At 34.5% G+C, this 15470-nt stretch overlaps 1 protein-coding gene across 1 annotated transcript; it reads right to left on the minus strand.

Moving 5' to 3' along the window:
• Positions 1 to 6268: 6268 nt before the first annotated feature.
• LOC116512557 (cytochrome b-c1 complex subunit 7) lies at positions 6269 to 13425 on the minus strand. Its single transcript, XM_032223101.1, has 4 exons — positions 13333 to 13425; positions 10563 to 10634; positions 8809 to 8975; positions 6269 to 7124 (listed from the first exon to the last, which is right to left on the minus strand). The coding sequence occupies exons 1-4, from the start codon at positions 13349 to 13351 to the stop codon at positions 7047 to 7049; spliced, it is 336 nt and encodes a 111-aa protein (XP_032078992.1). The 5' UTR covers positions 13352 to 13425; the 3' UTR covers positions 6269 to 7046.
• Between the last annotated feature and the right edge of the window lie 2045 nt (positions 13426 to 15470).

Consider the following 15470-nt stretch of genomic DNA (forward strand, 5'->3'; position numbering starts at 1 on the left):
TCTGCAAGTAGTCACACAACTGGAGAATACCAAGTTGGTTTAAGAGTAAGGTTGGTCCATAAATTCAATGGCAGTGACCTCCATTGAATTCAAGGGTAGGTATATAGGACTGCATATGAAATACAACTTGGGTTTTCAGACTATCTGGATATATTCTGGATGCTAACATCAGTATCTTGCCCCAACCTCCAGCTGAATATTTCTGATAACTTGTTACAGAGAATAAAGTGTTAATGGAAGTTAAAAATTCCAGCAAATTGCTTACCAGATTTTTCTCTGGGGAAATGGAAGGGAGCTTGAAGTTGAAACAGATTGTGTCCAGGATGTGTGGGATCTATATATATTTTCACAGCCCTCTTTCTAGCTTGTGCAGTATACAGGTCCTCAATGAAAGGCAAGCTCGTTGCAATTGTGTTTTTCTGCAGTCCTAACTATCTATTGAAGTCTGTGTCTGTCTTGTTTGGTTGCTGTGCCAAACCAGACAGTTATAGAGGTGCAAATGACAGACTCAATAATCCCTTTGTAGAACAGTTCCTTGGGCAATCTGAGCTTTCTGAGTTGGTTCAGGAAGAACATTCTTTGTTTGTAGGATCTTCTTTTTAATAAAATAAGGAGTTCTATAGTATCGAATTTCATCACCTAAGATCCTCCATGAAGAATATATTTTAAAAGTCCAACGCTAAGTAAAAGGAACTATTCACTGGCTAATCTCTGTGGGGATCATGTGATCAGCTGGTCTTTTTACAGATAGCATAAGCACAGTGATTCATAATTATTTTACAAGTTAGAAATGTTATATTGGTTTGTTTCATCACTGATTCCTGAAGTTCAGAGGGATTGTGTGAAGTGAGTCTCATCTGGACACGGATTTTATTATTCAATAGCAACTATATCTACTGGGTGACAGCTTTTTTCAATCTTGAAGGAATTATTACAGATTGGTGGAATTATATCTCCATCTTGTGGACAGAAGATAAAGGAAACACTCATGTAAAAATGAAACAAGTTCCTTGATTAAAAAAGGAAGAAGGAACATTGGCTATTAGAGCATAACTCAGAAAGTTACTCATAATTTTGAAAGCAAAATTAAAAATGTATCAGACTTCTTTCTTTCCTTTGGTGAGCCCATGTTTCTAATTTTTGGATCAGGAGTGTTCAAGTTTAGCAATGTGTGGACTTTAGCTCCCCAAATTTCTTAGGCAGCATCCCTGACCTGGAGCACTGGGGAATTTCTCTGACAGGCTTTCAAATTCTGTTACAAGAAACTTGCAACAGTAAAGATCTCCCTTGCATTGAAGAATACAACTAAATTAAAATCCTGGGGCACCTTTATATAGTCTGCCTTTAAATTAATAGTATTAGTAAAACATCCACATTAAAAAAAATCTACTTGGTTTAGTTCTGCTTGACCTGTAGTCTGTGAATTGGAATTAAAGTATTTTGACATGTAACTCCTATAATGGATGGGCTGTAATCTCTTTTAGTAAAAAAGGTCAGTGAGTAGAAGAGTCCTTTCCATTTTGATATGGGAAAAATTAAGAAAAACAAATGAAACTAATCATTTTTGTGTGGATGTTTGTGCCAGGAGCAGGAAGAAAAGGTTAATTCTGTTAATTCTCCATCACATTTTCACAAGATGAATTATTTTGACTAAAATGTCTCCCATGGATCCCCTCTCCTTATTGGTGTTTGTGTGAAATACTAAATCCACCTAAATGTTAGTTAAACATGTAAAAGCAGAGTCCATCTACTTTGCCAACTAGAGGTTTAGGTGCTTGGATTATAGCAGAGATTGTGTAATTAGTATAGAAATTTGGTCTATTCATTAATTGAGCTCTTCCCCTAGTTTTGAAGAGTTTGAGGAAGTTTGTCTTGACATGTTTCCACAAGGGAAACATATTTTAAAAGCAGATTAAATGCTTTAACAGTTGAGAAATTGTGTAGCCTGACTACACATCCAAGTTCCTTTTAAACTTAAATATATTCACTTGTATATATTGAAAATAATAATTATTGCTTGATCTTCACTACTCAAAGCTTTGGGATGAAAACAAGATTTATTATTATTGTGGTTTTTAGGTGCTTTAAATTTCTATGAGCACAATATACCTTAAATGCAAAGAAATTCTGCTAATGGAAAAATATGCTTGCAGTATGTATTTTCAGTAGAAAAGCTATTGTGACATCCATAAGGATTCCTTTCCTTGAAAATATGGGAAATAACTATAGCTAGCCAATAATTAGTGGAATTCATGCCAGTGATAGCAACAGCAATTGCTTTGGCTGGACTGCAACCATGTCTATGCAGCTCAGGGTGTGTAAACCATTTCCGTTGTAATGCTAATCTTGAGGCCAAATTCTATTTCCTTCCTGGCATGACTGAAAGATGATCTGAATAGAGTGCACTTTATGTGAGAGAGGAATTATTCTGGAAATGTTAAGATCAGATCAAATTCTGTCTTACCTTTGTAGACCTTGGCTCTCTGAATTGTTTCAAGCTACAGCTTCTTAGAAGCAGACATATTGGCACAAAAATTCAATAAGAACCCTGAGGTGATTATTTCCTGCTTGATCTTTAAATAATAGAAAGGCTCAGTTCTGTTTGGCTGGAATACACTTCCAAACCCATAATTTACTCTTGTTGCCCCAAAATTTTGAGGTTGCTTAGCTTTAATTTTTTAAAAAAAAGGTAAAAGTGTTTCCATGGGTTTTGTGCCTGATTTTAAGGAGGCAGTGTTTATCTCTGTTTCTTAAGCCAAAGAGCCAGCATTTGCCTGCTTTTGAACTGCTAGATTGACAGGATCTGGAAAAAGTAACCTGTCTTGCAGCCCTTGGGTTTTGAACTGCCAAACTATAGATCTTTAGTGGTTTAAGATTCAACATCCTAACCAGAGTCATTGTGTCCCATCAGTCTTAGAAACAAAGCCATAGAACAGCGTTATGTGTATGTATGCACGTGGCACAAATATACACACATATACACCTGATTTGTGACCAAGTCAGTCTTGATCTATCCAGCTATGTGACTGATAATCTCTTCCCAGAATGTTACTGCCTCTTCTCCTACTCAGAACATATATTGCCTTCTGCATATGAAGGCCCCTTGGCTGTATTTCAGGGGGACTTTTAGTGTCATAAGTGATGCTTTGAAGAATAATGCCAGCAGTGGTTGCTATGGTCTTTCTCATGTTCTTCCAAAATGAAAAGCATCTCATGATCATCTTTTACCATAACAATCCAATTGGTTCAAATTTACTGTTAGATAGCCCTCATAGATCTTATGTGGTCTAAGCAATGTTGGTGATAACGTAATTGTTATTACAGTCAACATTCCCTTAATGTATCTCTAAAGCGTACCCTAGCCCAACTTTTGCCTAGGCTATCTTCAATAGGCCTGAATCAATAATGATATTCTATTTCAAAGATAAGTTAAACATGGCAAACATCTGCATGAAATATAAACTACTCCAGTAGAACCCCAGATTTGTAACTCTTAATACTCAGACAAACCTTATAAAGAAAATTATCATTGGAGACAATGTGTTATATACTTTAACCTTTACAACTTCCCAAATCAGCAACATGTTACTGATTATATTAAGTATCTAAAATAATACCCATGTCTTAACAGTTCTAGATTTTACTAAGATTTTGTTAGTGATCTGATTTACTTAAAGGCTAAGCAATAAAATAAAAAGGAAAAAAAACTACAAGTGATTAGAGAAAAAAGGTCCTGAAAGAAAACAGTATCTCATAATTCATTTTGTATGAGATTTCTTTACATCATTATACAACTTAGTTGTAAATTCACCTGTGGGTCATAAACTCTGGAGGTGCTGTCATCTTGCAGAACGTGTTTAAACTCATAGTAGCTGATGAACTGCTTTGTTGATTCAAAGTATACTTCTGGCTAATACCAAAATTAAGAATGTGTATATACAGAAAAAGCTGCTTGTTATGCATTTAATTATGTCATCTCTTATTAAGTCTCATGATAATCAGTCATGACACAGGAAACCATGTCATTTATCTTTATTATAAATGTGTTAATTGTTGTTGAAAAATATAGTAGAATTTCCACAATCTTGTTCTTTTAATTGATGTCTCTCTAGCTCAGTCTTTCACAACCTTGGCTACGTTAAGACATGCGGACTTAAACTTCCAGAATTCCCCAGCCAGCATGAAATCCACACAATTTAAAATGGCTAATAATTAAACACAGCTAATAGCTAAACAAATGTTAAGTCTGTGCAATGTTTTGGATCCAAGGATATTTCTGGGCAGGTGTGGAAATATATATAAAACCTATCTGCATTTTCTTTAAAAAGCTGCATTCTTTCTTGGGATTGTAGGATGGGAGTGTTATGCCAGTTTTTAATATCCTTTTGGTTCTGAATCCAAACTGCTGCATGGTCTTATTCACTAATAAACTCCAAGGCATTGTAAAACAGAACTTTGAACACATATTAATTAAAATATTGTTGGAATCATACCATATCAAATTACATCATCACTTGGATATCCAAGGGTGTGGGTTAATAATCTCAATAGATCCACTCCTTTTAAACAGAGTTTGTCTGCATGCAAAAAGGAGTGAAATTTTGACCACCTGATCCACATGCCATTTTGACTTCACTGACATGGACATCTCTGCATCTCACCAATTAGTTGAATACTGGTTATATACAGCAGTTTCTTATGGTTTTAAAATCCCTACTCCTCAGAACTATCTGGAAATGTTTGAAAATCAAGCCAGAACTTTCTACAAAGTATACATTCAGGGTAGTTTACAAAGGTACTTAAAACACCACTTATACAAACTAGAGGTGATTGGTGCAGATATATGTTTAAACATTTCATTCTGTTGCTGTCAACGTTCTTGCTTCCATAGCCAAGACTCCAACCAAATCATTTCTTGGAAATAGTGTATGAACACCAAAAATATTTTTTTTCTTTTAGTGTGAAAAAAGCATTTTAAAGTGGGGATATCTAGAGGATACAATCTTAAAATTGTGATTGTTCACAAACTATAAGCAGGAAATTGACATGGCTGTAGAAAAGGCAAGTAGAGTTTTGATTGCATTAACATATTTTAATTAGAGGCCATCAAATCAATGTCAATTACCTGGCCATTCAAATCTTCCAGCAATGCACCCTTCATGGAAGTATCTTCTAACGTACAGATAATTTTGTGAATTATGCTATTTTGGGGAATTTGAAAAGAAAAATCTTAAGTGACTTCTTTTTACCAGGGCATCAGGGCAATTGTGCTTTGAAGGCCATGAACTTGAAATGCAAAAGCTGTTGTGAGGATGATCCTATTTTTGAAGATTTGAGCTGATGTTTTGTTATCTGATTCAGCAGAATAAATATACCTTCATGTGTACTCTGTTAATACTATTGCAGGATCTAATCCTGCAATTCATCTCTTCATAGGATAAAGAATTAGGTGTCAAAAAATAAAGAAATACAAAGTTGATATACATATTAGCAATATTAAAAACCAGCAGTGTATTTCAGGATGAGGTTATGTTCATGTTTGATGAATGACCCCCTACTAAGGAAATCAGTAACACCTATATTCTCTGGATTTACATTCCACTGACATCACTTAACAAAATTTTTCCTCTCTTTTCTTGCCAAGAAACTCTCTGAGTAAGTGGTTATAGTGCAGCAAAACCTATACTAAACTAGATGTAACAGAACTGAACACATGTTTGAAGCTATGTAGAGTTATACTAATACAACACATTAACAAATCCTTTACTTAGACAAATAAAATCCAATTTAAATAACTTAAAATAAGAATACTTACTTTTTTTATCTAAGCAGTATCATATATTTCTCCAAAAAATAAATATGATTTCATTACCCAGGTAACTCTTGGAAGGATATTGCAATACCTAATTCCCACTTTAAAGCTGTTTTGTAGTTCAGAGATTGATTCTGATGGATTTATTTATACCCACTGGATGAAAATTTATACCCTGTTTATTATAGAACTATGCCCTAATATGACAGAATATTCTATTTTTAAAAAATAAAAATAAAAGGAGCTGTCTGAAATGGCTTTTTGCATATTAAATTCATACTTAACCAGGGAGCACATATTTAATTTGCACTTCTACTTTGACAATTTTTATTGAGTCAGTTGAAGGAATGTTCAACAGATATGTAAATGCCAAATTCCATTGGCGTTTGTTAATCATAATGTAGGCATTATAAAAAGTGAGGAAAACCATTTTTCTCCCATTTACAAGAATCTGAACAGAAAACAAATATTTTTATTCATGTTTAGAGTTTACCCCATTGCAATAACTTACTGCCAGTGAGAGACCAATCTTTATACAGTACACGTTTCAACTTAATAAAGAAATTTTGAATGCCAACATTGACCAAGTTTAATGGAATCTTTCTGCAAAATGAACCCAAGATGGTATGTTTAAGTAATCTGTCAAGACTGAAGTTGCATTCAACTATTTAATAAATTAATTAAATGACTAATTCAGATTATGTGATATGATTGGATTTGAAATTTGGCAGGAATTACAGTTTTCATAAACATATCAATAGAACATTCCATCTTTCTGGGAAGATATGATGGAAAGTATGTGATCCTGATTTTGCAGCTCTGACATAATTTTTATATCTCTATTTCCATCTCCAGGAGCTAAATATATACAGTCATTATGCACACGAACACCTCTTTTTTTAAGAGAGTTGGAATAGCAGAAACAGAAAGGGATAGTTGCTTATCTAACCTCCCAACTGCAGGAAACGTCTGTATTATGACAAAAAGAATTACTCAAACAACTGGAATGAATTGCAGATCATCATGTTAACATGTAATGTGGCTGAAAAGGTTGTAACCAGTTCTTTGCACCTTAGGAAACAAGATTCCAAAAAGAGTTGGTAACATTTATTTGAACCGGATGACCAAGTATTACTAAGCAAAGAATTCTTGCTCAGTATTTGAAATATTCAAAATCTCTGGCCAAACAAATTACATTCTAAAGAAAATATTTGCTTAAATAAATGACAGAAAATTATTTATCTCTGAATTCTTTTTTTTCACGTCTTTCACGCATGACTTCCACCACATGTGGCCATAGATAAGGCTTATCCTAAAAAATTAAGACAGAAGATATTTTTATTAAAGTTTTACAAAACACATAAAAATTAATACAATAATGAATGAATAATGAATAGCAGAAGCAGTAAAGAAAAAGAGGGAAAATGCAGAAAGAAAGAATAAAAAATAAAAGCTCCTGATTTCCTTTGTAGCATATATAAATACATTTACAAAGCTGTCTCTTACTCCATTTTTTTCTAATCATAAAATCACAAGTCATGTGCATTTTTTTCCTATTTAATGCAAAAAATCTATAAGGAGTTCCCAATCAACCATAAATGTTAGATACTGGATTATCTCTAATCAAATCATTCAAGTGAAAACCTTTCCACTTTTGTGGTTATAATAGTTTTGCTGTAGTTGTCATATATGAGAAAAATAACTTTTTTCAAATTGCTTGTCAAATTAGTTCTCAAAGAAAAGTCTTAAGTACTTTAGCTTTGTACTTTATCCTTTAAAATCTTCTGAATTAATACATGACTAGGATGGCATAACAGAGGATATGCAATATATCTATTTGTCTTTTTAGAGCAAAATAAAATATTAAACCTATTAACCGTATGGTAGATATTTCACTAAGCACTTATCAGCTAGCAAAAGACTCTTTTATATGGTTCTCCTCTTGTACTTTATTTACTGACCTGCAGATATATGCATAGGGCACACTATCTTTAATCTGAGAGAATATGTATTGAAGGTTGGACTGCATTATATTGGTCTCCTATGTCACTTGTTATACAGCTAAGGTGGGTGAAAGATCTCATCACTGGATTTTTGGTATAGGGTGATGCTGTTTAAGGCCAGCTTTGCTTTTCATCTCCAGCAACTCCAGGATATAAAGTAGATCTTTTGTTCCTTCATCTGAGAGCAAGGTTGTTCAGTTCATAAAATGAAAAGCAAAGTGAACAATTTTTTGCTTTTATTCACACAGCTTTATATCAGCATTTTGCAGTTCACTTGTTTTAAGCATGACATTGTTTTTCTATATATAATATCTAAGTTAATTCTACACCAGATGAGCTTATTGAAATTGTCAGCTTCTGAAGATGCTAATGGTGAAAACCTCCCCCACCAACATATTTCTGGGTTCAAATCATTCTGTGACTGGCTTCACACACTGCATTACACCATAGCTTGTCTTGATCTTGATTTATTGATTACTGGCAGAATTCAAAACAGCTAGGTACAGCCATGACTATGGAGAGTAAAGAATGCCTTTGCTTCAATCTCTTCCCTAAGAGGGATGAAACCTATTAGAAATGAGGAACCTTAACCAGTAAGTAGAATGGAGAGCCCTCATGTACTACAGCAGTGTTTCTCAACATTGGCAATTTTAAGATGTATGGACTTCATTTTCCAGAATAGCCTAGACAGCATGGGAGATAGTCCATACAACTTAAAGCTGCCAAGATTGAGAAACACTGTACTAAAGTCTAATGCACTGTATTGGATAATTATTAAATTCAGATGTATTTATTTATAATCTCTCACACACATTCATTCTTTTCAGATTAGCAGAAATTTCTTTGGGAGGATTTTTTTTTACTATAAAATGGAAGGTTTTAAATATCTTAAACATTTAATTTCTACAAGGACACTGATACTCCCGTCTGCTTTGAATCAATCTTCCCTATACAATGGATTCCTTTTATTAATATGCATGCAAGAATTCATACCTCTTCATATTTTGTCCACTGATCTTTAGGAAGGATCTCATGTGTCAGACTCAATTGGGCTGCTCTCTTGATGCGAAATATTCTCTCATAATATACATCTTCTGGAAGTCTCTTTATAGCTTCTTTGACAACATCAGTTTCATTTAGTATATCATCACGCCTTAATCCTGCAACAGAAAATATTTCTCACATTAGCTAAAATACTAGTCAATCAATTAGATGAAAAAAAGTATTTCACATTTAAAGCATACTAATGTTTTGAAGCTTGTGTTTGGCAACTCACTGAGCAATTAATTGCTGGATAGGAGATCAAGAAATTAATTTTTGTAGCTTTGTTAAAAATGTCTGGACAATGGATCATAGATGAGTCACTCCAGCATCCTATCTCCAATTCTAGCCAAAAGACCCTTTAAAATGTTTTCATGATGGTTGCATGGCATCACCATTCAAAAGTCTAGAGTTTCTGAACCACTCCTCTTGGAATAACATTAAAACAAAACTATCAAAATTAAAATATATTAATACTTCAGTTGCTGTTTTTAATGTGACATTCTTATCTTCTCAATGAGTTGAATAAAAAGCAAAACAATGATTTTCAATATACTGCACTTCTATGGTAGTCTATCTTACTGACCCTAATGGGGCTTATTCTGAAAAGACATGTATAAATCTATCATAAGCAATAATCTTTGATATAGCAAAAATTATGAAAAATGTAAATAGCCAGAATCAATATCTGCATAGGGAGTTGTGAAGTACCATATTTTTTAGAGTATAAGATGCACCAAGGTTCTGAAGAGGCAAATTTTTTAAAAAAGTTTTTGCACTCTACAAACCTCCCAAATTTATATAAAAAAAGAAGGTATGAATAGCCTTTAGGAGGCTTGTAGAGTGCTCGGGGGGGGGGGGGCTCCCCCAAAACAAGCAAAAAACCAGCTCGTTTTTTGCCCATTTCTGCCCTCCCCAGTCCCCAGAAGTACTCTGAAAGCCTCCTGCAAGCTCTGAACAGTCATTTTGGTGAAGGGGATGGGGTTTCGGGAGGCAAAAAATGCTGTAATCAGTGTATAAGGTGAACCCAGATTTTCAGCCTCTTTTTTGAGGGAAAAAGGTGTGCCTTATACTCCAAAAATACGGTAGGTAAATTCATGAAGAAGAGGTTACCATTACTGCAGCAAGGAATAGACAATCATTAATTTTGTTCCTGATGACTTTAGTTATTATGTGAGCACAGGCATCTTAACCTTTAATTGTAACAGAATTCATTTCTGAATAAGCATGCACAAGTAGACAGTTTATCATACTGTTTATCTTCAGTGATGCCTATAGTTATAGTTGGAAGTAACACATTTATATCCGATTGCTTGGAAGTCAGCAGCCTTACAACCTATCCAAATTGATGACATAATGAAATAAAAAATATAGGTTGACACCCATATACAGTAGCTGGAGCAATTTGCTATTTTACATAAGTCAAATATACACAAACAATTGACAATATGGCCAAACTGTCTAACATGTAAATAATAGCTATGGTAGTTGCTTTTTAAAGTCACAAAATAAAACTAAATAACTCAGAGTAACAGATTTTAATTTTTATTTATTTTGTGACTAATACAATGAATAGCAAATTTCTATATTTTATGGTGTACATGTTGATCTAATTGAAAATATTGTTTCAATTCAATAATTTATATACCAGTAGCACATTAGCAAATAAAATGTATAGTTTAGAAATATTCACAGAAAATGCCCACCGTATTTGTTGAATCCTTGTGCATTGTAATACCATTTGCGAACTCTCTCAAACAGACGACTGCCAGCTGAAACTAGAAGTATGAACCAGTTAACTTAAGATTGTACACCTGTTCCATATCCAGATTCCAACACTATCAGAATTGTGACCATTACCTTTAATGTATACATAGTTTAACTGTATTCAGAATACAACTTTGGCTTCATCAGACAACTCCTAGTTTAACACGTTTTATAGATGAAAATATTTTCTTCTATTTTGTGCCATATAACTTCAAATGTAGTAGTGATTACAGTTGAAGACCAATAATTCAAAGAATTGGAGTGATTTAAGAATGTGCAGAATGATAGTTTAGAAACCTTAAAATAATACAACTGCAAGAATAATATGAGAAGTAAATCTCCCACCTACTGCAGTATTTAAAAAAACCTAGTAACACCTCCTGTAAAGCTTTTACTGTATTCCAATCTGAATATTGTTCTTCTTCCTTATCCCTTTATGCTGAAATTAAAATGTGTCTGAATCATCCAAATTTACAATGAGCTAAGATCAACACTATTCCAAAAACTCTAAAAAGGAGGAGCATATTTGTTAAAATTAAATATGTATATGGAAAAGGAGCTATAAATACCATCAAAATAAAATGGAGCTTGCTCAGAAACTGAAATGAATGAAGTAAATGAGCTGAAGAGTGGGAAGAAAAGGAGAGAGGTAAGGGAAGAAGAGAGAGTTAAGAGAGAGGGCAAGGAGGGGGAAAGAGAAATGAGGAGTGGAAAGGGGAGAGAGAAGTAGAGACGAAGGAGAAGTAGAGAAGGGAAGGATGACAGAAGGAAGAAAGGAGGTAGGGAGGAGGAGGAGAGAGGGAGAAGAAAGTGATGGATAATATGGTGTATGGAGAGCAGAAGAGATAATTGTTTTTTTGGAGTTGATGGTAAGATGAATTGATTGATACTATTATTTAATAGTACAATAAGATGCTGGCTATGTAATAGTATACATGTGATTATATGTTATGAAAATGAAAAAATAAAAAACTTTACAAAAAAACTACTATTCTAAAAACTGTGAGGTACACATGCTCAAGTATACATACTTGATTCTTAACTAAATAAATAAACTAAATAAAAGTACTGAATACGTATAGTACATATATACCCTAATTAATGTATATTAGCACATAGAATAATGCATATTCCCATATCAGACTTCCTTTATATAATCCCCCATATAACTTAGGTATTATATTTTTGTGCCTATACAAAACACTAACCACATTGGCAATATTTCAGAATATTTATTTTAAAACTGTACAGGATAAAGTTGGAATTAGAAAAGGGGAAAACTTTGGGAACCAAATACAGCATTTTTGTATACTCAAATTTAGGAAACAGATACAAAGCAGTGATGGAAAAAAAGCCCCTTTGATTACATACTGATAACATTGTTGAGTTAGCAACTTCTTCCCCTACTAGGAAAACTCCTTTGGCCACTAACATCAGTATCAAGAGACTTGAAACAAATCTCATATTTCTTACCCTGTTCCTCTTCCTCTAGGATGAATGTACAGTATACCTTTTTTCAAACTACCCCCTAACTAAGCAGCCATATAGCCTTCAGAAACCACTAAACACTTCGTGAAAGACTCGCAATAAAGGCATATATTCTGACCAGAGGAGAAGACAGAGACTTGAAAGTCAAAAAGGACAAGGCAGAAATATGTGCTATTAGCAGCTGTCCTAAAGATCTTTTTAGTGTTCATTTTCACCTCCAAGTGTTTCAGAAGAGGAGGATAATCCCAAAGAAACCCCAAAGTTATTTTTTCATCAAAACCTGTTTTTTAAAATTGCTTGACAGAAGAATCCTTCGGAGTCTAAATCTATGTAGGCCCTTGCAGTAAAACCAACAACTTATTTAGAAGCTCGCAGGACAGGGAGAACATAAAAGAACCAACCTCTCCATCAACGACTAGAAACAACTGCTTTTTGGCTGGTGAAATTATTCTATTTAGCAAATTTATATAGCAGCCCCCCCCCAATTTCATAAAGTTGACTGGTGGGCGTAGAAAAAAATAAGCTGTTAAAAAATAAATATAAATGACTGTTAAAAACACTTAGGCATAAATAAAAAGAACCCCAAGAAAAATAACCAATATACAGTGGCTTCCCCTAATCCAGTGACAGATATTATCATCTGGAGCAGCGGTCACATCATAAAAACTACATTGTTAATATAAAAGCTGCCTTACATCTCTCTACATCAGTGGTCACCAACTGGGGGTCCCCAAGAAAATTTTGGTGGTCCCCAGAAAAATTATTTGCATTTTTTAATATTGCACTAAATACTGTTTTCTCTTTTTTTAAAAAAATCATATTAGTGATCCGCGGGATTTAAAATTATGGATGTAGTGGTCCCTGAGGTCCGAAAGGTTGGTGACCTCTGATCTGGAGGAGGGGGGTGGCGGAAGGCAGTGTGCCTGCCCTTTCCTATATGCTCTCCTTCCAGAGTGCAAAGCACAGCTAAATTCAAAGGGGGATTTTCTTCAAAGGAGCCACGCACAAAAGCGATGCCGTACACAACACACATACATGAATGTTGAGAACCTTCCTAAGCCCCTTATTATCCTAAACCCTTTATCGTGTCTACGTCCTCTTACCATCACTACCGATTAAACCAGGCTTGTCTGGGTCACAAAAACGATACCACCTCAACTACGCCGCCTTCTTCGACGGTTAAACAGCCCGGACTAAAACCAATCTTTTTTACTTACGTACCGGGTACCCTGGCCGCCATTTTCACCTCTACCAAAACCGCACTGCCTCTTGGGAAAAGGAGCGACGTCTTTAAACCACGTGCTCGCAGCCGCGCGTTGTCACGTGACGCCGACGTCCAACCGCACGTTATTCTGCCTGATTCAAATGTTAACGCTTGGACGGCGTTGACAGCGACGTGCCTTTTCCGTGCCGCGTACAATCGAAGCGTGAAGGGCAAATTTCCTTTTCTACAAGATATATGGGTGGCTTTTTTTAAAAGCAAAAGGAATTGCACCTCATTGTTTTCTGACAATGGAGAGTGAACAAGGCTGCTGCCGACAGTGGGAAATGGATAGTCAAGACGACTTTTAAAAATTGAGTCTACTAAATTTGGCAGATGGAGTAATAGAGGTTTCTCCAAGGAATGGTTTAAAAGAGAGTAGCTTCCAACAGCTCTAAAATGAAAGCCGAGATTATTATTCCTGTGTGTGATATTTTTCTGGCACAGGGCAGAAAAAGCCTTCAATTAAATATTTTGTCGAAAGTGGTATGCATTAGATCTTGAGAATGTTTATAAACTTTGAGAAAATTTCCAGTATTATCTTTTGATGAATCTCCTTTCAATCCCAGGTTGTGAAAGCAGCAAAAGATCCTGTCATGCTGTGTAGACAATGAAAACTGATAAAAGGCTGAATATTTCAGCAAGCCGACTGTCTGAAATTTAACTCCAAAGCAACCATGAAGAATGTTTTGCAAGGCAGGACTTAATTCTCCAGGAGCCAAACTTTTGTCATTCTAGTTTTATCTTTTTATCAAAAGCAGATATTTCAAATTAATTCAGCGATATATACATCTAAATCTTGAATATCATTTGAGATTAAAATTCAAGTTGCTTTCTGCTTTTAGATCCTCACTGTTGTATTATATACCCATGCATATACTGTATGTAAAGTTATTTATAAAGTGATTAAAGGTGGGCTAAAAATTTAATACAAGAATAAAATATCCCACAATCTTAGAATAAGTACCAGGTAAGAGTGCTTACAAATGATCCAGATTATAATCAAGTTGAATGCTGGCAGAGTACTGAATTCTCACAGAGTAAATGAGCAGACTGAAGAAAACACACATTCCTGTGTGCCTCTTTGTACTATGAACCAATGCCAATTATGAAAAACCATAAAAATCCACAATGTTAATAAAATATTTATTTATTTATTTATTTATCAAATATAGAAACTGCCCATCTCTCTCACAGAGGGATTCTTGGTGGTATACAAGTAAATTGTACATTATATATTCACGCTCTATTTCAGAAAGTATCATATCCAAATATTAAGTTTCCATTTTCCTCCTGAGTTAATCCACAATCACCTGGATTACATTAGAATATTTTAATGTTTAATAGTTTAATGTGTAGCTCACACAATAACAACGCAAGCTCTCTAGTTGAACTTAATTTCTTAAATTAAATATGGAAATCATTTCTCCATTTTGCATCAACACTTCTTTAGCGAACAATCCAATCACAGCAAAATGAAGCAGCAAGAATATTGCCACAAGACATCTAACTTTTACTGTCATTTATCCACTAACAAAAAGGGGTGTACATCAGCGTCAGGAAGTACATTTACTTGGCTCCTCTCAGACTAATAATAGTGCTGGGAAAATTCAAAAAACTTCAGGACATGACTACGGTACTTAATTGAAAAGAAGTAGGGGGGGTATAAGAATTAAGGGGAAAAAAAGTCTCTTGAAAGTTCTGCTTTTCCATTTAAAATACAAATGGTGACTTTGTACATCATGGACATCCCAGGAAGCAACCCCCTGGGAAGTTAATTTCAGCATTGGACATGCAGATCTATTCTGCACTGATTCTGTTGTGATCCTAAGATCATATTATCAAATATGACCTAGAATAGAGCTGTCGGTACAAAACTCACTTGCATAAAGACCAAGGTCAGTAAATCACTATAATTCCTTGCAATGCAAGAGTTCAGAGTGGGATGAAAGTGCATAAAGAAATCCACTGTCTCTAGACCATTGATGACAAATCTATATGATGCATGCCACAGGTGACACACCATGTCATTTTTGGTGACATACTCTTATCTCCACATATTTTTAATTTTCATATTGTTAAATGCTTACATGTTAAA

The sequence above is a fragment of the Thamnophis elegans genome, chromosome 8, assembly GCF_009769535.1.
Source record: "Thamnophis elegans isolate rThaEle1 chromosome 8, rThaEle1.pri, whole genome shotgun sequence".
Lineage (NCBI taxonomy): Eukaryota > Metazoa > Chordata > Lepidosauria > Squamata > Colubridae > Thamnophis > Thamnophis elegans.